This window comes from Grampus griseus, assembly GCF_964374135.1.
Source record: "Grampus griseus genome assembly, chromosome: 18".
In the NCBI taxonomy this organism is placed as follows: Eukaryota; Metazoa; Chordata; class Mammalia; order Artiodactyla; family Delphinidae; genus Grampus; species Grampus griseus.
Window position 1 is genome coordinate 73,876,887 of NC_139012.1, and position 24,749 is coordinate 73,901,635.

Genomic DNA, 24,749 nt, shown 5'->3' on the forward strand with positions numbered 1-24,749 from the left:
ACATATCATGCAAAGAACAACCAGCAGAAAGCTGGAGTGGCTATACTGATGGCAGAAAAAACACATTTCACAACAAGAAAGAGATAAAGAGGGATATTTTATCATGATCCAAAGTCAGTAAATCAGGCAGATACAGCGGCTGTAAATATATATACATCTAAAACAGGGTCCCAAAATACACAAAGCAAAAGCTTACAGAATTGACAGGAGAAATAAACAATTCAAAATAATATTTGGAGACTTTAATACCCCACTTTCAATGATGGAACAACTAAGCAGAAGATCAACAAGGCAACAGAAGACAAACACTATAAACCAACGAGACCTACAGACATGTATAAAACACTCCACCCAACAGCAGCAGAATATACATGCTTCTCAAGTGTACACAGAACCTTCTCCAGGATAAACTAAATATTAGGCTATAAAATAAGCATCATTAAATTTAAAAAGATTGAAATGATACAAGTACATTCCTTTCCTGTTTCTTTTCTGTTTTTTGCTTGTTTCTGTTTTTTCATCTAACGTTCCAACGAACGTTCAGCCCTGCAATACACACAGATTCAGTACTTCCATTGCTGAGACAGTTTATGGTCATTGCCAATCTACCATTGTCCAACTTACCCTCCCTGACCTTTAACAGCAGAATTAGGGCCCAGCAATACCTTGGCAGAGACAGGTGCTGGTGACATAATCGAGTAGCATCAAGGTCTGAATATATAGGAGATGAGACTCTGTAACAAAGTAATGACACCATTTTTCTTGTACCTGGTTTTGGAACACATTGCTATTGACTGTACTGTATATTTGAAATCAAAATTGTCCATCACAACTCTGCTCCTCTGAGCTAGTCCTACCCATTCACATTCATTATGCACAGCAACTGGAAAGAAAAGCCATAAGAAATTCACCTCCATTTGACAACATATTAAGATCCTTGTGGGTTGCACTACCATCAACTACATTCGGCAAATTCCTGCTCCCTGGATTTCTGCCCATTTTTGAATCCTGCCCCTGTCTCCTTAAACATGTCACCTGTGATTCCCTGATACTCCCTATCCCTTCTCAAAGGACTATGGTTGACTCAGCTCTGTAGACCCCCTTCTCTGTAGATGCCTGATATCAAGCCTGTTCAGCCTAGTCAAGTTGACTTTAGCCTTACAAGGGTTATCTATGATTTATTTCCATGCTTGGGTTACACAGGACTGAATTAGTTTCTAAGTACAAGCTCTAATTCTCTCCAGAAGTGAAATGTTAATGGATTTAAGTGGTGTTAACACAACTCTAAACACACGATAAAATTTCATAGAACTAAATATACATGTACAAACACACACACACACACACACACACACACACACACAGGAGTGCCTGTAAAAATGAGTGAAATCAGACTAAGTTCTGTAGTCTAGTTAATAGTATTGTCCCAATATTAATCTCCTGGGGTTTTTATTCCTTTTTTTAAAATTTTTGTTGCTTATGGGAAGCAACTAAAGCAGTACTTAGAAGGAAAGTTATATCTATAAATGCCTACATTAAAAAAGGAGAAAGATGTCAAATCAATAAAGCAACCTTCCACCTAAAGACATTGAAGAAAGAAAAGAGCAAACTAAACCTAAACCAAGCAGAAAGCAGGATATAATAAATAAGACAATGGAAATAAATGAAACTGAATGGAAAAACAATAGAGAGAATCAATGAAATCAAAAGTTGGTTCTTACAAAGATCAACAAAGTTGACAAACCTCTAGCTAGACTAAACAAGAGAAAGGGAAGACAAATTTTTAAATTAGGAATGGAAGAGGGGACATCACAGCTCATTCTTCAGAAACAAAAATAATTATAAGGGAATATTAATGAACAACTATATCTCAACAAATTAGATAATCTAGTGAGACTGAAAAGTTCCAGAAAGACACAAACTATGAAAACTTACTCAAGAAGAAATAGAAAATACACCTATAACAAAAAGATGGAATTCATAATTCAAAAACTTCCCAGAAAGAAAAGTCCAGGCCCAAATGTCTTCCCTAGTGAATCATGTCAGACATTTAAAGAAAAATTTATACCAATTCTTCACAAGTTATCCAAAAATGGGGGGAGGGGTGAAGAGAACACTTCCAAACTCATTCTGTGAGGACAATATTACCTTGATACCAAAACCAGACAAAAATATCAAGAGAAAAGAAAACTACAGACTGATATCTACTGTAGATGCAAAATCCTCATCAAAATATACAGCAGGGCTTCCCTGGTGGCGCAGTGGTTGAGAGTCTGCCTGCCGATGCAGGGGACATGGGTTCGTGCCCTGGTCCAGGAAGATCTCACATGCCGCAGAGCGGCTGGGCCTGTGAGTCATGGCCACTGAGCCTGCGCGTCCGGAGCCTGTGCTCCGCAACGGGAGAGGCCACAACAGTGAGAGGCCCGCATACGGCAAAAAAAAAAAAAAAATATATATATATATATATATATATATATACAGCAAACTGAAACCAGCCACCTATAAAAAGGATTATATGCCATGACCAAGTGAGATTTATCCCCAAAATGAAAGACTGGTTTAACATGGAAATCAGTCAATGTACTTACATTAATAGAATAAAAAAAAACCCCACACAATTATCTCAATAGATGCAGAAAAATCACTTGACAAATTCCAACAGTACTTCATGATAAAACACCTAACAAACTAGGAAAAAATGAAAATAATCTCAACCTAATAAGGGTATCTAGGAAAAACTCACAGCTAACATCATACTCAAGGAAAACAGACTGAATGCTTCCCCCCCAAATCAGGAACAAGACAAGGATGTCTGCTCTCACCACTTCTATTCAACATTTTATGGAAGTTTCTAGCCAAGGCAATTGGGCAAGAAAATAAAATAAAAGGCACACAGATGGGAAACAAAAGCAAAACTTGCTCTAGCTGTAGACGACACGAACTTGTATATTAAAAAAAAAATCCTATAAAATCTACTAAAAAACTATTAGAACTAATACATGATTCAATACATGAAAATCAATTGTATTTCTATACACTTGCAATGAATAATCCCAAAACGAAGTTAAGAAAATTTCACTTACTATAGTAACAAAAAGAATAAAATACTCAGGAACTGTAATAAAGGGTCAGACTCTCTTTTTTCAATGTTTGATTGATCACAGCTGTCAACTTTCAAACGCTGCACCCCCTTCTGTGCTCCCCATGCCCCTCTGTCCCACGTCTGAGAAAGCTGGAAAGAACTTAAGCCCAGTGCTCCCTCCTTTGCCGCTGGGAGGAGATTCAAACTACACAGGCCCCTACCACTTCCACTGAACCCTGCCCCATCCCACCTCTAACCTCTAACAACAGTAAAAAAGAGCTGAGCCAGTGTCCTTTCCTGGCTCTCTCAAGCCATGCCAGGCATGTTTGAGAGGCCTGCCGATCTCTCCCCAGAGACCTCAATTATGTGAGTAATGAACTTCCTCATACCCTCTTGCTTTGTGTATGGCATCATCAGTCTTGACATCCAAAACAAATTGGGGGTGGGGGTCCCTCCTACTGAGACAGGCTGGGACCTGGGGCCCTTTGCTGCAGGGCTTGCACCTGGACACACATTCCTCAGGTAACAATACAAAGAAACGATAAAGGACTAAAAATAACTGTGTGCATGTGCACTTGGGGCAAATCATAGACAAGAAGACACAGAAAGACCCAAAAAACCCAACTGCCACTTCTGAAGAGCTGGGAGCAAAAACAGGGTGTCGGGAGCCAAAGCACGGGACTGTGCATGCCCTCCTGCACTCGACACCACCAAAGGGACGGGCAAAACCCCTAAGTCACCCTCCAGCCTGACACACCCCTGCTCTCACCCCATATAAGGAACCAGCCAGTCCCTCTTCAGGGAGCGAGCAAGGGAACCTGTGGTGTTCTCGCTCCCCTCTGCTGCAGCAGGGGCCCCAATAAAGCCTTGCCTGAATTTCTTGCCTGGGCTCTAGTCAATTTCTACTGATTGTGGAAGGCCAAGGACCCTGGTCGGTATCACTGCCTCTCCAGGGTGGCCACGACAATAGGTGCTGTGATCAGGATACTGAGACAGTGACCACCACCACAGGGAGTCTTTCTTCTCGCCTTGCTTACTAACTAGCTCTGCTGACTAATAGCGAGCACGCGCTTCATGCTGCTGCTGGCTGGTTAGCTGGTGCTTTGAGCCGTGGGGCTCTGTGCTGCATTAATGAGTCCTACAGAACCTCCGTTACACAGACTTCCCTGACCTAAGGTGGAAGTGTCAGTCATCAATTGGCTTTTAGGAGCAGGATTATGGGATTGGAGTGGGCCTTGGGTCACGTAGCTTCGCCTGGACCTATGTGTACATCTTGGAATGGAGTTGTGACTGATCCCTGGTTCAGGGGAAAGACTACCCTGTCCTATATGCAGGCCCACTGGGTGGTCACTCATGAAAAAGCAGTCACTAGGGGGAAAACAAGACCAAAAAAAAAAGCCATCATGTGAGCGCTGAGGTCTACATTCCCAAGAGCAGATGTCTCAGCAGGACCCTGAAATGTCTCTGCTGCCGCCTGTACCTCTGTCAGAAATCCTGATCTCAGGGTTATACAGAAAAACACCCACAGCGTCTCTGGGGACAGCAAAGGAGTTAATTCAAACCCTACTGAAGCCCAGGGTCCTGAAATCTTACAAAGCAACCACTGCCACGGGGAGGCCCCACCCCAGACGATGCTGAGCTGAAGCTCTCTGGAAGAACGTCATCAATACAAGCAGATTAGAGAGACACCCCGCCCCCAGTAAAAACAATAAAGGAAAAAATGACTGCGGGTGGGCGGAGGGGGAAAGAGAGAGAGAAAGAAACCCGCATTATTCATGAGATACAAGGTAGAAACAATACAAATGTGCATCAACTGATGAATGGATAAACAAGATGTGGAAGGTCAATACACTGCAATATTTTTCAGCTACAAAAAGAAAGGAACTACTGATACACGTTATAACATGGATGAACCCTGAAAACATTAAGGCAAGTGAAAGAAGCCAGACACAAAAGGCTGCACACGGTATGATTCAATTATATGAAATGTCCAGAATAGGCAAATCTATAGAGACAGAAAGTAGGTTAGTGCTTGCCAGGGGCTGGAGTTTGAGGAAATGGGGAGGGCCTGACAACAGGCATAGGGTTTCTATGAAAATGTTCTAAAACTGATAGTGGCGATGGTCACACAATTGTGTGAATAGACTAAAAACCACTGAACTGTATCCTTTAAAAGGGTGAATTCTATCTACTATATGAATTGTGTCAATACAGCTGTTATATTAAAACAAAACTTTTTTTAAAAAGAATAAATCTTGTCTTCAGTTCAGGAACAGGCTTACACTGAGCTGGAGCAATGATGACATTCCCAATCTCTATCAGTATCTTCAACTTCCAAAGGGCCTGTGACAGACAGAGGACTCGGTCTGTCGTCGTGAGTCCTCCACAAAAACCCCTTCTAACCGGCAGATGGAAGAAATGTTCTCTACAGCAGATCAAAGACCCTTCCAGATGAATATGACCATAATGGGGAAATTAAATAACTTTGAAAATTAATGAAGATTTTAACAAAAAACCTCTAGGATCAAATATTCAAATCCCATGCAAAGGAGCTTACGTGGCTCACTTCTTTTATTTTTATCAAGGCTCTGTATTCTGTCAAGATTTTGCCCAAAAAAAGATACAAATTCCTGTGTGAACAACAAAAGGGATTTTGCTGCTATTAAGTGCTTAAAAGATGTGTTGCTCTTTCAGAGTAATACCGTTTTTCTTTTGAAAGATGAATCCTCTGAAGAATGCACATCTTCACATTTAGAGGAAACATGAAAAGCTGTATTTATTCTCACCGCTTTTCCTTTTGTATTGATTCTCCTTTAAAAATGACTTTGTAATGCTAGAATACCTCAATCAACTAAAATCAGATTACAGTGCCTTATGGTTCAATACTGTATTGATAAAGGTCCATCCATCATTGTCCAACATTCTTGACATCTGAGGCAGTAAGATAAAAACTTTAAGAATGTAAATGGGGAGTCAAGATGGTGTACTAGGAGGACACAGAATTCGCGTCTCCTCACAATGAGGGCACCTACCAGGCACCGGGGGGGGGGGGGACCACGGACACCTAAGGCGATGGGAGGAAACCCCAGCGACCAGTGATCTCTCCTTTTGGCTTGTTCCCCACCCTCTCTTTTTTTTTTTTCTTTTTTCTGTTGTGGTTTTATTTTACCTTGTTGCAGTTGTTTCAAATAGTTTTATTTTTCCTGATCTTTCTAATCTTATTTTGATTTTTATTCTTTCATATCATACTGCTACTTTTTTTCTTTCTTCCTTCTTTTTTTTTTGTGGTATGCGGGCCTCTCACTGCTGTGGCCTCTCCCGTTGCGGAGCACAGGCTCCGGACGTGCAGGCTCAGCGGCCATGGCTCACGGTCCCAGCCGCTCCGCGGCATGTGGGATCTTCCCGGACCGGGGCACGAACCCATGTCCCCTGCCTCGGCAGGCAGACTCTCAACCACTGCGCCACCAGGGAAGCTCTCTTCCTTCCTTTTTTTTTTTTTTTTAATGCGCCACAAAGCTTGTGGGATCTTGGTTCCCAGGCCAGAGGTTGGACCTGAGCTCCTGTGGTGGGAGCTCTGAGTCCAATCCGCTGGAATAACAGAGAACCTCAGACCCCAGGGAATATCAATCAGACTGAGGCCTCCTGGAGGTCCTCATCTCAGCAACAAGACCCAGCTCTATCCAACTACCTGCAAACTCCACTGCTGGACGTCTCAGACCAAACAACCGGTAAGACAGGAATACAGCACCACCCATTAAAAAAAAAAAAAAAAGAAACAAAAAAACACTTTGTTACAGATGAAGGAGCAAGGTAAAAACCTACAAGACCAAATAAATGAAGATGAAATAGGCAACCTACCTGAAAAAGGATTCAGAGTAATGATAGTAAAGATGATCCAAATTCTTGGAAACAGAATGGGGAAAACACAAGAAACATTTAACAAGGATCTAGAGGAACTAAAGAGCAAACGGTGATGAACAGCACAATTACTAAAATTAAAAATACTCTAAAAGGAATCAATAGCAGAATAACGGAGGCAGAAGAACGGATAAGTGAGCTGGAAGATAAAATAGTGGAAATAACTGCTGGGGAGCAGAATAAAGAACAAAGAATGAAAAGAACTGAGGACAGACTCAGAGACCTCTGGAACAACATTAAACACACCAGCATGAGAATTATAGGGGTCCCAGAAGAAGAAGAGAAAACGAGAGGGTCTGAGAAAATATTTGAAGAGATTATAGTCGAAAACTTCCCTAAGGTGCGAAAGGAAATAGTCAATCCAGTCCAGGAAGCACAGAGAGTACCATTCAGGATAAAACCAAAAAGAAGCATGCCAAGACACATAGTACTCAAACTATCAAAAATTAAATACAAAGAAAAAATACTGAAAGCACCAACGGAAAAGCAACAAATAACATACAAGGGAATCCCCATAAGGTTAACAGCTGATCTTTCAGCAGAAACTCTGCAAGCCAGAAGGGAGTGACAGGACATATTTAAACTGATGAAAGGGAAAAACCTACAACCAAGATTATTCTAGCCAGCAAGGATCTCATTCAGATTCAACAGAGAAATTAAAACCATTACAGACAAGCAAAAGTTAACATAATTCAGCACCACCAAACCAGCTTTACAACAAATGGTAAAGGAACTTCTCTAGGCAAGAAACACAAGAGAAGGAAAAGACCTACAATAACAAACCCAAAACAATTAAGAAAATGGTAATAGGAACATACATATCGATAATTACCTTAAATGTAAGTGGATTAAATGCTCCAACCAAAAGAAACAGACTGGCTGAATGCATACAAAAACAAGACCCGTACGTATGCAGTCAAGAGACCCACTTCAGACCTAGGGACACATACAGACTGAAAGTGAGGGGATGGAAAAAGATATTCCGTGCAAATGGAAATCAAAAGAAAGCTGGAGTAGCAATTCTCATATCAGACAAAATAGACTTTAAAATAAAGACTATTATAAGAGACAAAGAAGGACACTACATAATGATCAAGGGATCAATCCAAGATGCATATATAACAAATGTAAATATTGTTTACCTAACAGAGGAGCACCTCAATACATAAGGCAAATGCTAACAGCCACAAAAGGGGAAATCGACAATAACACAATAATAGTAGGGGACTTTTAACACCCCACTTTCACCAATGGACAGATCGTCAAAAATGAAAATAAATAAGGAAACACAAGCTTTAAATGACACATTAAACAAGATGGACTTAATTGATATTTATAGGACATTCCATCCAAAAACAACAGAATACACTTTCTTCTCAAGTGCTCATGGAACATTCTCCAGGATAGCCCATATCTTGGATCACAAATCAAGCCTCGGTAAATTTAAGAAAACTGAAATCGTATCAAGCATATTTTCTGACCACAATGCTATGAGATTGGAAATCAATTACAGGAAAAAACTGTAAAAAAACACAAATACATGGAGGCTAAACAGCGCACTACTAAACAGCCAAGAGATCACTGAAGAAATCAAACAAGAAATGACAAAATACATAGAAACAAATGACAATGAAAACATGACAATCTAAAACCTATGGGATGCAGCAAAAGCAGTTCTAAGAGGAAAGTTTATAGTAATTCAATCTCACCTCAAGAAACAAGAAAAGTCTCAAATAAACAATCTAACCCTATACTTAAAACAACTACAGAAAGAAGAACGAAGAAAACCAAACGTCAGTAGAAGGAAGGAAATCATAAAGATCAGAGCAGAAATAAATTTAACAGAAATGAAGAAAACAATAACTAAAAGCTGGTTCTTTGAGAAGATAAACAAAATTGCTAAACCCTTAGCCAGACTCATCAAGAAAAAAAGGGAGAGGGCACAAATCAATAAAATTAGAAATGAACAAGAAGAAATCACAACTGACACCACAGAAGTACAAAGGATTATGAGAGACTACTACAAACAACTATATGCCAATAAAATGGACAACCACGAAGAATGGACAAATTCTTGCAAGGGTACAATTTTCCAAGACTGAACCAAAAGAATTAGAAAATATAAACAGACCTATCACAAGTACTGAAACTGAAACCATTAATTAAAAATCTTCCAACAAACAAAAGTCCAGGACCAGATGGCTTCACAGGCGAAGTCCATCAAACATTTTGAGAAGAGCTGACACCCATCCTTCTCAAACACTTGCAAAAAATTGCAGAGGGAGAAACACTCCCAAATTCATTCTACGAAGCCACCATCACCCTGATACCAAAACCAGAAAAAGATATCACAAAAAAAGAAAATTATAAACCAATATCACTGATGAACATAGATGCAAAACTCCTGAACAAAATACTAGAAAAACAGAATCCAACAACATATTAAAAGGATCATGTTAAACACCATGATCAAGTGGGATTTATCCCAGGTATGCAAGGATTCTTCAATATATGCAAATCAATCAATGTGATACACCACATTAACAAATTAAGGAATAAAAACCATATGATCATCTCAGTAGATGCAGAAAAAGATTTTCACAAAATTCAACACCCATCTATGATAAAAACTCTCCAGAAAGTGGGCATAGATGGAACCTACCTCAACATAATAAAGGCCATATATGACAAATCCACAGCAAGCATCATACTCAATGGTGAAAAACTGAAAGCATTTCCACTAAGATCAGGAACAAGACAAGGATGTCCACTCTCACCACTCTTATTCTACATAGATTTGGTAGTCCTACCCACAGCAATCAGAGAAGAAAAAGAAATAAAAGGAATACAAATTGGAAAAGAAGAAGTAAAACTGTCACTGTTTGTCGATGACATGATACTATACAAAGAAAATCCTAAAGATGCCTCCAGAAAACTACTGGAACTAATCAATGAATTTGGTAAGGTTGCAGAATAGAAAATTAATGCACAGATCTCTGGCACTGCTATACATCAACAACGAAAAATCAGAAAGAGAAATTAAGGAAACAATCCTATTTACCAATGCAACAAAAAGAATAAAATACCTAGGGATAAACCTGCCTAAGGAGGCAAAAGACTTGTACTCAGAAAACTATAAAACATGGATGAAAGAAATCAAAGATGACGCAAACAGATGGAGAAATATACCATGTTCCTGGATTGGAAGAATCAATATTGTGAAAATGACTATACTACCCAAAGCAATCTACAGATTCAATGCAAGCCCTATCAAACTACCAGTGGCATTCTTTACAGAATTAGAGCAAAAAATTTTACAATTTGTATGGAAACACAAAATACCCCAAATAGCCAAAGCAATCTTGAGAAAGAAAAACGGAGTTGGAGGAATCAGGCTCCCTGACTTAAAACTATACCATAAAACTACAGTAATCAAGACAGTATGGCACTGGCACAAAAACAGAAATATAGATCAATGGTACAGGATAGAATGCCCAGAGATAAACCCACACACATACAGTCACCTAATTTATGACAAAGGAGGCAAGAACATACAATGGAGAAAAGACAGCCTCTTCATTAAGTGGTGCTGGGAAAACTGGACAGCTACATGTAAAAGAATGAAATTAGAACACTCCCTAACACCATACACAAAAATAAACTCCAAATGGATTAAAGACCTAAATGTAAGACCAGACACTATAGAACTCTTAGAGGAAAACATAGGTAGAACACTCTTTGACATAAATCACAGCAAAATCATCTTTTTTGACCCACTTTCTACAGTAATGAAAATAAAAACAAAAATAAACAAGTGGGACTTAATGAAACTTAAAAGCTTTTGCACAGCAAAGGAAACCATAAACAAGAGAAAAGGACAACCCTAAGAATGGGAGAAAATATTTGCAAATGAAACAACAGTCAAAGAATTAATCTCCAAAATATACAAACAGCTCATGGAGCTCAATATCAAAAAAACCCAAACAATCCAATTAAAAAATGGGTGGAAGACGTAAATAGACATTTTACCAAGGAAGACATACAGATGGCCAAGAGGCACATGAAAAGATGCTCAACATCACTAATGATTAGAGAAATGCAAATCAAAACTACAATGAGGTATTACCTCATGCCAGTCAGAATGGCTATTATCAAAAAATCTAGAAACGATAAATGTTGGAGAGGGTGTGGAGAAAAGGGAACCCTCTTGCACTGTTGGTGGGAATGTAAATTGATACAGCCACTAAGGAGAACAGTATGGAGGTTCCTTAAAATTCTAAAGATAGAACTACCATATGACCCAGCAATCCCGCTATTGGGCATATACCCTAAGAAAACCATAATTCAAAAAGAGTCATGTACCACAGTGTTCACTGCAGCACTACTTACAATAGCCAGGATATGGAAGCCACCTAAGTGTGCATTGACAGATGAATGGATAAAGAAGATGTGGCACATATATACAATGGAATATTACTCAGCCATAAAAAGAAACGAAATTGAGTTATTTTTAGTGAGGTGGATGGACCTAGAGACTGTCATACAGAGTGAAGTAAGTCAGAAAGAGAAAAACAAATACCATATGCTAACACATACATATGGAATCTGTGAAGAAAAAAAAAAAAAGGTCATGAAGAACCTAAGGGTAAGACGGGAATAAAGACACAGACCTACTAGAGCATGGACTTGAGGATATGGGGAGGGGGAAGGGTCAGCTGTGACAAAGTAAAGAGTGACATGGACATATACACACTACCAAATGTAAAGTAGATAGCTAGTGGGAAGCAGCCGCATAGCACAGGGAGATCAGCTCCGTGCTCTGTGACCACCTAGAGGGGTGGGATAGGGAGAGTGAGAGGGAGGGAGACACAAGAGGGAAGAGATATGGGAACATATGTATATGTATAACTGATTCACTTTGTTATAATGCAGAAACTAACACACCACTGTAAAGCAATTATACTCCAGTAAAGATGTTAAAAAAAAAAAAAAAGACTGTTAAAGGAAGGAGGACAGGGACTGATCTGCTGAGCAGAGGATGAGTTGGGATATGTCAGGACTAGAGGTATGGAAGTCAGCTGGGGGGCAGCAGATCAGGAGAGAAGTCCGGACATTCTGGGAGCAGGGATGGAGTAGATGTATTCAAGTTACAAAATCAGCAGGTCTGGCTGACTGATTAGCTGGGGGAGTGGTAGGAAGGTGGGAGGGTGAGTAAAGAGAAATCTTCTTTGTTGTAGGAATAAGAAAAGGCCGACATCCCTGAGAAACCTCCAAGGGAACCACTGTGGTTAAGCCATGCCCCACTGGGGTCATGCACACCTGAAGACACAGCAATGTGTAGGGACTCTAGGAAGATCCTTCTCACTGCAGAAACAACAGAAGCACGCTGTGGTCAGAAGAGCCCCGCGGAAGGCTCTCCTGCAGAGCGGCTGCACCGCCTGTGGGCCACTCCCTGTGAGCAGCAAAGCAAACCCCAGCAAGGCCCAGGGTGGATGCGCGGCACCTCAACGGGTGAGGCTGCAGAGGGACGCAGGGGGCTTAGACCCCGTGCTTTTGCTCCCTTCATTACAGGTGTGTCTGTCCACAATCCGGGAATGATGATCAGGGGAAAAACTTAACTGAGATTGCTGGCTCACTGGCATTATTTAATATCCAGGCTGGAAAGGGAACTAGTGAAAGTTTTTTGTTTTGGTTTGGTTTTGTTAATGTTTCTGGAGTTGCAAAGAGATGGGTCTAAAGGTAAAAACAGAACTCTGTGCTAAATGAGCAATAAATCATCTGCAAAACCAAATAAACCTATGTATGCAGTGTGTCTTTAATGGAGGCCCAAATCTTGAGTTTTACTTCCTTATAATTATCTAAAAAATTGAGACTAAGCATTTTTGCGTTATCGGAGTATAACCGGGATCTGAGCATCTGCATTTGCATTTCTGTTTAGATCTTGTTATCTCACCTAAAGCGACTGGATTTAATCCAGAGATTCACAAATATCCAGTGACATATTTTCCACTGTATTAGAGTAAAAACCCCGCCTTGGGAGAGTTGGCCTCTCTATACATAATTGGTCGGTGTATAAATTAGTCAAAGCCTTTGTGTAAGAGAAGGGAACTGGAAAGGGTCGGTGGGGGAGCAGGCATGAGAGAGTGCTACAAACAGAAGGACATTCGCAGCAGGGACAAGTAATGTAAATACTGCCAATGTCATACTTCTGCTGGACAGATCTGCTTATAAATAGAAGCTGTTTAAAAAGAGACGTCAAATACAGGTGACCTTGTATTAGCGCATCTTACAGAATTAGAAGCGTTAGTCAATTACTTTTAACTGACTCTAAACCTACCAATGCTTCTAAACTGCTGTGGGTACACGTGAGGATGGAGAACGTTCCTGGATCCTATATGTATTTGTAGTTCTCGGGGAAATCATCAGAGGCTCAGGGCTCATCGAAAGGAACAATATCTTTATGAGCAAATGCACTTGAATCATCTGTTTTCTGATAATGGTTTTAGCACTGCAAAACAGAGGAAAAGCAAAGCACTTGCTCTCTTTGCTAAGGAAAAGACTCAGAAGATTCTGATGACCTAGCATGTCTTTTCCATGGAGCGCATGTAAAGCACAGTTCTCACACTGCTTCTGCAATACTGACGGAACAATCATGTTACACTACTGAGCAGAGCCCTAAGAGGCGCTGGTGACTAGAGTTAAGTAGAAAAGGAGACCGCCAGCTCGCGGTGGTGGACAGAACGCAGGCATTTTGTCCCTTTCTTACCAAAGGTGCCTTAAAGTGAGAGTAATTCAATTCTAAGAGGTACAATTCATAATAACAGCTAATATTTACCGACTTCCTTCTATTAAGCACTTTACCTATTTAAACCTAGAACAAGAGACAGGTACTTACCGAGCCAGATATTTCGAAAGTTTCTGGAACAGAGACGGAGGCCCCCGACTGGCAGGCAGAGGAAAGCGCAGCCTGCAGCAGACGGGAGAGCCGCGCTGCCCTGGAAAAACGAGTGCTGACCTCCAGCCGGACAGCCAGGGCCACAGAGCCTCCGATCCCAGGAAGGAGGAGCGAGAGGCTGAAATGATGAGGGAGACACTGTAGCCTCCACCCCACTGTCTCCCACATCAGGTCCTGCAGTGTCCAGCAGCCAGGAATTTACCCCTACCTGGCTACCCCGTGCCAAGCCCCAGGGTTAGGGGAAACAGACTCCTAAAGAGTCCGAACAAATGGACTTGATGCCCATCCAACTCAATAGTAAGCATGAATGATCACAAAGACTTCGAGAAAAGCTGCCGGCATAACACAAACAACAAAAAAATTGAGAAAAACAAAGAGAAAATCTGCCCCTGAGCATATAGAGAGAACTCAGGAAACAAAAGCTATCTTTAGGATGGGAGGGAGACGCAAGAGGGAGAGGCTATGGGGATATATGTATACGTATAGCTGATTCACTTTGTTATACAGCAGAAACTACACACTATTGTAAAGCAATTATACTCCAATAAAGATGTTAAAAAAAAAAAAGCTACCTTTAAAAAAATCTAATTATCCCTAGAGAAATTTGGGAAGATATGGCAACAATAAAAGAAAGTGCAGGGCTTCCCTGGTGGCGCAGTGGTTGAGAGTCCGCCTGCCGATGCAGGGGACCCGGGTTCGTGCCCCGGTCTGGGAAGATCCCACATGCCGCAGAGTGGCTGGGCCCGTGAGCCATGGCCGCTGAGCCTGCGCGTCCGGAGCCTGTGCTCCGCAACGGGAGAGGCCACAACAGTGAGAGGCCTGCGTATGGCAAAAAAAAAAAAAAAAAAAAAGAAAGTGCAATCTGCTATGAAAAGACGCAATCAGAAACCAAGACGGCATCCTTGGAAATTAAAAATACCCAAACAACAATTCAAGAGAAGTGTTAGAAAATAAAGTCCAGTCAGATGGTCTACAATGAAAAATGTAAAGAATGAAGTAACAGAAAACATGTGAGAAAAACGAGACACAAGTAATCACTTTGGGAGATCCAAAAATCAAATAATAGAAATTCCAGGAAACAGAGAATTAAAACACCAGGGATACAGATGATTCTAAAGCTTCCAGAGGGAAACAAAAGCAGGTCTCCTACCAAAAAAAAAAAATATATATATATATATATATATATATATATATATATATATATATATATATATATATTTCTCAGACTGGCACCAGGTTTCTTTAGAGCAACAGTGGAAGTCTGCATGTTTTGAAAGAAAATCATTTTCAACCTAGAAAATGATATTTGATCTAGTGAATGCACACTAAAGGCTGTCTCAGAAAGGCAAAAACTCTGTGAGTTTGCTTTCCCTGAACCCTCTCTGAGAAAATTACCGAGGATGTACTCCAGCAAAATGAACCAGGAAACACGTGGATCCATCCCAGGAGAAAGAACGAAGGGAAGTTCCAGAAGAACAACATCTAAGCTGAGGAGGCAAACAGAAGCTGTAGGACTGCAAGTCCCAGAGGCAGGCACCAGGAGAAAGCAAAAGGCATCTTGAAACCAAAAGCCCGGGACACAGTGGGTGTCCAGTAAATACATACTGCATGATTCCATTCCTCACTTCGGTTTGAGACTTTACCTGCCCAAACCACTCAATACTCTCCAACTTCTGAACCTATGCTTTGAAATCATGTTTTTATATGGTTTTGGATTAAGGAAGGACAAGAACGTATAAAGATAAGGATACAGCCCCTTTCCATGGTATAGAAAAATCCGGGAAGACAAGCTTTGTGATGAGTGCTCATATACAAGGAGAAATCAGACAGAAGTCTTGAGATTCCATATCAAACAAGGTCAAAATGGCAAAACAAAAAAATCTAGATGATTCATCCTCATCCTTTACTGTCACTTTAAAAAGCAAATAAACGGAGCAGCTAATTGCAAGGTCCGTCCCCTTCAGCTGTGTCCCGTTAGAATTAGTAGTGGATTTTTGCCTGTAGAGTTGAGTTAGGGCTGCCATTACTCTTCCTTGCTTTTTATCCTTGAAGGATTTTCCCACAATCTATTCTGATGTGAACTCGACTCACAGGGTCGGGGGTTAGTCAAAGTCACCCCCTAGAACCTATCTACTTCTCTCTATACCCTACCACCACCTTGGCTATCATTTAGGGTATCCTGCATCAGTCTCTTAAAAGGTCCCTGTCTCCATCCTTGTTACCCCATCCCACTCCTGTCCCTCAGGACCTCAATACACCTCAATCCATTCTCCAAACTTCAGTCTAACAGATATTTTTTAAGTGAAATGTGATCCTATCAGTCCCTTGCTTAATATCCTTTAATGGCACCATCTTGTTCTTAGGAGAAAAGGCCAATTCCTTAACACAGCTTACCACGTCATTACAATCTTCTGTCTTTTTTCTCATCCCTCTTTGACATCCTATGTCCCAAGCATACCAATCTTCACATGTAGCATTCCCTCTGCCTGGAATACCCATCCACTCCCATCACCTCCTCATCCCTGACCCCCATACCTCAAATCCTTTGCTCCTTCGTACCATACTTCACCTAAGAAACTTTCCTGGACCCCAACTTGGGGTTAGATCCCCTCCTATGTTCTTCTGAGCCCAGAAGACTTTGCCATCCCAGCACTAAGTCACACTGCATCATAACGGCCTGTGGGATCTCTTCTATCTTGTTCATGGTTGTATCCTCAGTGCTGAAACAACTTGACACATAGTAGGTGCTCAGTATTCATTACATATACTAATAGTGTTTGTCCAAATAAATAGAAGAATAGTTGTTACGCCTGTGATGCACCCCAGGGCCCCTGAAGCTGACTCTCTGGGTCTGGGCCAAGGAAACTTACATTTTTAATAAGTTTCTGCAGGGCATTTTAGGCATGCTCAGTTGCAATGAAAGTAAGTCAAAGATGGGATGGCTTTGTTGGCCGAATGCACAATAAAAAAAATAGTCACTGTCAATGTCCATTTCAACAGTATGTAGAAATGGGTGACATTGAGAGATATACTAAGACAAACACCAGTACAAACTTAATGGTTCCTCCGAAGCCTCCAAGATTCGTCCCAAGGTCATCCAGTGTTATTAAGACACCAAAGGAACCATAGTTATGCCATGTTCTCTTGGACCATCTCAGGAATTCATCAGTTTGTCTTACAGGGATGTTTTCCCACCTGATTTAAATTTTTCTTGGTAGATGCTATAGTTGTCATGAAAGTAAGTAAAACTGTGATAAAAATAGTAATGTGGCACTTAAGCAATGCCAAAAAACTTGTTATTTTTTTTTTGAAATCGAAGTATAGTTGATTTACAATGTTGTGTTAGTTTCTGGTGTACAGCAACGTGATTCAGTTATACTTATATACACACACACATTTTTTCATATTCTTTTTCATTATGGTTTATTATAGGATATTGAATATAGTTCCCTTCGCTATAATAGTAGGACCTTGTTCTTTATATATATAGTAGTTTGTATCTGTTAATCCCAAACTCCTAATTTATCTCTCCCCCTGCCCCCTTTGCCCTTTGGTAACCATAAATTTGATTTCTACGTCTTTGAGTCTGTTTCTGTTTCGTAGATAAGTTCATTCGCGTCATATTTTAGATTCCACATGTAAGTGATATCATGGCGTTTGTCTTTCTCTGTCTGACTTACTGCTCTTAGTATGATCATCTCTAGGTCCACCCATGTTGCTGCAAATGGCATATTTCATTCTTTACTCTCATTCTTAACACAGGAACCAACACCTCACCCACTCTGTGTTTCTTCTCTTTCTCTCTTCCTTTGTCTTACAAGAATCAATGCTCTGCTTCTGTTCCAAGGTCCACCCTCCACATGGGATTGCGATCTCATTGTCTGCCACCCACCTGGGCACCATGTTCCAACAGTTAATACCACCACACCCTTCAGCCTCTCTCCCCAGGCCACTCCCTCTCGCTCACAATTCCAACTAAGTCCGACCTCTCACACAGGCTCTGAAAAACAAAACAACACACAGCCCTGCTTCCCCTGCAGCGAGCACCCAGGGCTCTCCTCCACCGGTGCACTTTTAGAAACAGCGGTCTATTCTCATTGCTTCCACTTCCTCACTTTTCATTCACTTCTCAGCCTTACTAAGACGTGACTTCCACCCCACGTTTTACTAAAATTGCTCATTCAGAACTAGGTCACCAACTGCTTCCTAATTTCCGATCCCAGCCTCTTTGCATTTTTCCTTGTCCTGTCTTCTGTGAGACAGACTTGACCATTTTCTACCTTGGAAGCTCTCCCTTCCTTAGACTCCAATGCTACATTTTCCCAATGGCCTCCACCCACCCACCCTGCAGTCTCCTGCCTCTTGCAGGCGTCTTTCTTCAGTTACTCCTTAAATGTGGACACAAAGTCCTCTTCTTGACCCCTTCCTTACTCTGTCCTCCCTCTCCCGCCCTGACCCTGCTCATCCATTTGCACGGCTTCGACTCACATCTAGGTGGCAATGACTCCTACACTGACCTTTGGCTCCAACTTCTCTCCAGTCCCCATTTCTGCCCTTTGGAAATTTCTACCTGAATGTTCCCAAGGAACCTCAAACTCCGCATGTGTCCAATGACTAACTGTCCATCACTAGCCCCACCCTACCAAGCATCCTCCAGTCCTCCCTACTGAGTAATCGGTCCCTGTGAGGGATCTGAATCGCCCAAACTGATGACCCCTTTCTCTGACAGATACACATTCTACCATTACCCCTTCTGGTAAACTCCTGTTTATCCTGCAAAATTCAATTCAACTCACCTCACTTGGAAAATCTTTCCAGAGTCCCAACCTGCCCGAGCTGAGTTGGATAGCCCCCTCACGTGCATTCTGCATGTCTCTATCAAGTATGTCTCTCTTCCTGTTGTAATCACTGGTTTAACTCTCTGTGTCCCCACAAAGTGGGGATAATGCTCTCACCTCAGAATTCTTCCTTTAGAAATATTGAATATATGCTCACAATTTGCTAAATTTCTGACATCATCATGACCACTCAGAGTTCTCCACAATCACTACTGTGCTTGTGTTTTTAAATTGTTCCAATCAAGTTTACTTGTTCTTCAATATATATTACATTAACTTAATAGCCTACATTTTAAAATTTGGCAGGATTCAACCTGCCTTTTGAAAAAAATTACCAAAGAGGTATGTTGAACTCTAAAATAAAATTTATTTTAATAAGCAGAATTCATAACAAAACTGAATATAAGTTGAGAAAAACTGTCTCAACTTACCTGATTGAACTTCTCTGGTTATTTATAGAATAAAGTATTTCTCATCTAGTCTTTAAAAAACTTCTATTCTGACACTTTATCCCTATCAAAAAATATTATAGTTCTTTCAGGGTGCACTGGCTGACACAAAAACGTCACGCTTTCAGCAACACTGGGTACAGTTATTTTCATGAAAACAAATTACATCCTGATATGTTGTATACCAGTTAACATTTTTTACATAATGTATTACATAATGCTGTGAGAGATGTTTTTCAGAAAAAGGAACATAAAACATATAAATCTACTAAAAAGGCAGTACAGAAAAGAACTATCTTTTTAACTCTTTAGATGTGAAGGCTCTAATAATGAATTGTTTTTATATACAATCTTAGGTTTCACTAGTACAGATTTTACGTCCACCTAAAGGGAGGTAACCGTCCTGCTGTTGTACTTTGAGTACTTAAATAGCATCCTGAGTTTCATACCCAGGCCTGATGACAGTAAAACTTCATAGGTTTACGCATGACTGTGGAGTCAGAAGACACTGTATACAAAAACACAGAAATTATCTAAGAAGTAAGCAAGTGCTTAGGTTTATTTATTTTTCAGCAGACAGAATCACATTAAGATCTGTAAGACTTTGGAACTTCCCTGCCAGTCCAGTGGTTAAGACTCCGTGCTTCCACTGCAGGGGGCACGGGTTCGATCCCTGGTCGGGGAACTAAGATCCCACATGCTGCGTGGCACGGCCAAAAACACCAAAAGGATCTGTAAGACTTTAAGGGTCTTAGGAAAGAGTATTCATTTATAGCAAAGAAACTGTGTAAGAATATGCTTTGTGGGGTAGTATGTACTTATTGCACATCTGGTTCTTCTAAGCCACTTTAAAGCCATGATACACATAATGGTACTCACAGAGCCAACACAGGAGTGGAAACAACAGGAATTCTTCCCAAAGTTTAAGTCACAGGTTTACTTGTCTATAGGAGACCTAAGTGTTTTCCTACCTAAGACCTGAAAAAAATACAGTGTATGCAGTTCACATATCAAACCAGATCTTAGGATTCAGAATGAGGGACATCACCTGAGTCTGGAAATGTGAACGCTAAATTACGGGCTGCAGCATTGAGGGCTGTTCCTACCTCCTGTTCTCATTGCCAGTGTGATGCTGCTTAGAGCCTCGAGTGACCACGTAAAATAAAGATCTAAGAATAACCAAGGTAAGAGTGACAGAGAATCCCAACGTGCTGAATATGTGATGCCAGGCACAAAATTAAACACAAACTGCAAACAAAATACAACCATATACAGAAACATTTTAAAAGTATTCTTAAAGTAATAACAAAAAAACCCCAAACAACCATTATAGTCTGAAACTAAAAGAGCAAACACAAAAGAGAAAGTTTTCTCATTAGCTACAACAAACATCATCTGACGTCAACAATCTCTGATGAATATGTAAAAGCAACTTCACCCATAAAGATTTAATTGATATGGAAACTGCCATAAACAATTACAAAATGAAACAAAATATATAAAACTAATGTTTTCAGAAACTGTACAACAACCGCCCAGGAGGGAGGAACTCAAAGACAGTCTGTCCGTCACAGTGAGTTGAAGACACAGAGATCAAAGTTTGGAGAGTCAGAGGCAGTGAGAATGTGTGGGGCAAAGGGAAGGGAGATATGCAGACAAACTGTCCCCTTAGAGCGTGCTCTCAACCCGCCACAAAACTCAGATCACACTGCCCTACTTCCAAAGCCTCCAATGGTCTTCTCACTCAGACTAACAGTCACATCCTTATGACCTTCTTAGGCCTTCTGCAAGCTCCCTCAATGCCAGCCACCCCTCTACTCTCCTCCCCAACCACTCTTCCCGCTACTTACTCTGCTCCAGCCTCCCTGGCCTTCTTGCCACCCCAGGGCCTTTGCACTGGCTCTTCCCTCCCTCCCATCTTTGGGGACTGGCTTAAAGGTCATCGCCCAGGGAGGCCTTTTCCAGCCATCCTATTTAAAATTGGAATCTCCCTCCTTCTTGGCCCAAATCCCAAATTCCCCCTTCTCTAATGTCTCATTTTCTTCAATACTAGTGATTTCTCTCAATAGACCATGTGCTTTATTTATTCACTAAAAAAAAAAAAAAAAGTTTGCCTACCTCCATCCTAAAATTCTAAAACAGGGGCAAGGATTTTTGCCTGTTGTCACTGCTTTCTGCCCACACCTAGAACAATGCTGACATGTAACAGTCCCACAGTACTCATTGTTGAATGAGTGACTGAACTCATAATTGACCTGTAGCAGCTATGTAGCAGCAGGTAGATCCATCATAATAAACATATACCATGGGAACCATTAAAAAATAATTTGTTTTTATAGAAGGGCTTACCAGGAAAACAACTAGCCATTGAGACCATCAGTTATTACCTGAGTAAATGACAAGTCACAAAATGGCAAACAGGTACAAAAAAGTTCCCTTCCACTAATAGTAAAAGAAATGCAATAATAATAATAGGAGGAGGAGTAATAATAATGGTAGTACTCAATCCCGGCAAGGGTGTGGCAAAGAGAAGCACCTTCCAGAAACTCTAGTGTGAAAATAATGACTACACATTTTCTAGAAAATAAGTCAGTCTTAAAAAATGTTTGGATATGTATTTATCCAATAATTAAACTTCAAATAATCTATTCTGAGAAAACAATATGAAAGAAGACAAATAAGTACAGAGATTCAAATTGCAACATTATTGAAGATAGTGTAGAATAAGCAGAACCCAACTTCCATGAATGACTTCTGGTGTTATTCCCCGTGCATTCTTCCCACTTCCTCAGAGAGGCTGCCCCGAAGCGCCTCTGTCCCACCCATAGAGCACTCTCCTGGTTGCAATTTCTCAAAACACTGTGCTTCTTGCTTTGCTGACACTTATCACAATTTCCAATTATGCATGTATCTTTTTATTGTCTATTTCAACCATTAGACTATGTTGCACAAAGGCAGGAGTTCTCTGTTCACTGCTGCAGTCCTCGAGTTACACCTTCTGGCACCTGGTAAGTATCCAGAATTTGTTAAATCAATGAATAAATGAACAAAACAGAATCTTACGTGGCCATTAAAATATTTCTGAAACACTGATGGCATAGGAAATGCCTACAATATGATATTACTAGGAAAAAACAAAATTCACGTCCAGTATTAACTCAACTATTTAAAAATGCATATGAAGAAACACACGGGAAGAAAAATTTCCATAATATTAACTCTGGGCTGGATGCTAAAAATATAAGTACAATTACTTTCTTCTTCATATTTTTCTATATTCAAAGTTTTTGACAAAGGGTATATATTATTTCTATAATAAAATAAGACATAAAACCTAGAGGAAACCACATGAGCAGAAGAAGGGATGGAGAGAGGAAAACAGAGAAGTGCAGAGAGCATCAGGAGAGGACACGGGCCAGCCACTGCAGAGCAGGAGAATGGGGCTGGGATGGGGCGCTCAAGACGTGTGAACAGCTGAAAAAAGAGATACGGTCACCGCTGTACTGCAGAAAGGTCTCCCTGACACACTACAGCCTGGATGCCAAACCCAGCCCACTACAGGTATACCTCATTTTACCGCACTTCGCAGGTACTGCGTTTTTTACAAATTGAAGGTTTGAGGCAACCCTGCCTCCAGCGAGTCTGTCGGCACCATTTTTCCAACAGCATTTGCTCACGTTGTGTTGCTGGTGTCACATTTTGGTAATTCTCATGATATTTCAAACTTTTAAATTATTATTATGCTTGTCATACCGATCTGTGATCAGTCATCTCTAATGTTATTCCCACGACTTGCTGAAGGCTCAGATGATGGTTAGGATTTTTTATAAATAAAGTATTTTTTAATTAAGGTGGATACATTGTTTTTGTAGACATAATGCTACGGCACACTTAATAGACTCCAGTATAGCGTGAACAAAACTTTTACATGCGCTGGGAAACCAAAAACTCGTATGACTCTCTTTATTGCAATATTTGCTCCACTGCAGTGGTCTGGAACCGGAACTGCAGGCACACCCAAGGTGTGCCTGTATCTCTTTTTGTAAAATAAGTTGTGTTGAAACACAGCTGCACCCACGCATTCACGGACTGTCTATGGCTACTTTCATGCTAAGTAATTACAATACAGACCATTACGCCCCGAGGCGTAAAATATTTACTATCTGGCCCTTTCTGAGCCCTAGTCTATAGGATGTATCAGAGAAACCACATGTATAGGAGAAACTACAAGAAATGAGGTGGTGGTCACAAGGGCCATCGTTTTGAGGGTGACATGGAGAATGACAGTTGCAGATAGATGAGTCTTGACAAATGTCTGTATCTACAATCGGATGGAAGAACAGAAAAAAGGCTCTTTTAAAGAAGGAGAGGCATTCATACTTTAGGCGGTTACCATCACTTTACGCGATTACTATTTACAAGTACAGCAGGAAAAAGCAGCCCCTGTGGCACTGGTTACCTGCAGGGTCGGAACTGTAGAGGCTGGCAGCTGCCGCTATGGTTCCTGGTGGGTGAATGGCACTCGCTGAAGACCTCTGGCTCGCGATCAGGATCCTGCTCTTGGCAGATGGTAAACGTGACATTGCACCCAATCCCAACTGGGGCTTAAGGAGCATGGCCGATCGATAGAACGTTGGAGGAACTTCGTAGTGAGTATAGGGAGGAGAACAAAATTCTTCTTTTCCAGGGCGTTCTGTAACCTATGGTAAATGACAAGAAGCTCATTCAGAGAACCGCACATCACGGGACGAGTGCAGAACCTGGTCCGGAGACCAAGGCTCCGACAGTGACCACTCTGGAACCACTGTGCTGCTTCATCACCCATCTCTTACCTTCTCTGGGCCCAATGTCTTCATCTCTAAGTTGACAACAACTGGATGATCCCTTAGGTCTATGCTGGTTTTAATACTCTATGAATCTACATTTCGCTGGGAGGAGAAAGAATTCCCTCCATCAGATTTTTAAATTTGATCACTACAAAATCATTGGAATTTGTGCAAGGAGTTAATCTATAAACGAAAAATGTCAATGACGCAAGGAAAGAATTGAGCAAATGTTCACAGAACTATGACAGTCTCATTATTCCTAAGGAGAAAAGGCACAGTTTTCCTGGTGACCTAGTCTTACAATAAGTTGATGAACCTTATCAATTTATGTTAGGTATTAGGCTACTTAGGAAATAAAATATGCATTGTTAATGAGGGGGAAAAGGTTATTTGGAAGAACAGAGAAGTTAATGGAAAGATGTGTTTTCAGGCTTCTACATTCTTTTTACATAATTAAAAATGAGAGACTGTGAATTACCTCTGATTGTCTTCCCTAGTAAGGTGCTGCCTCCAGGAATGTCTGAGCAAGTTTCACTAGAAGGGAAGTTTTGGGGCAGAGTCTTGCTGACTGCTGAATTCAGAGCACCTAGAACAATGCCTAGCACAGAGCTGAAATCAACAAACATCTATTAAATGAAGGAATCATGTTTCGTTCTTTCGTGAATCTAACAACATAACATC

The 24,749-nt window shown here is 40.8% G+C and overlaps 1 protein-coding gene across 1 annotated transcript in view; it reads right to left on the bottom strand.

Moving 5' to 3' along the window:
• The window catches only part of MTUS2 (microtubule associated scaffold protein 2), a gene marked incomplete at its 5' end in the record, with an annotated part of 327,280 nt that overhangs the window by 296,293 nt on the left and 6,238 nt on the right, over positions 1–24,749 (bottom strand). Inside the window, one exon of the mRNA XM_082675664.1 lies at positions 23,702–23,942. Coding sequence (XP_082531790.1) covers positions 23,702–23,942 — 241 coding nt within the window. The remainder of the gene's footprint in view (positions 1–23,701; positions 23,943–24,749) is intronic.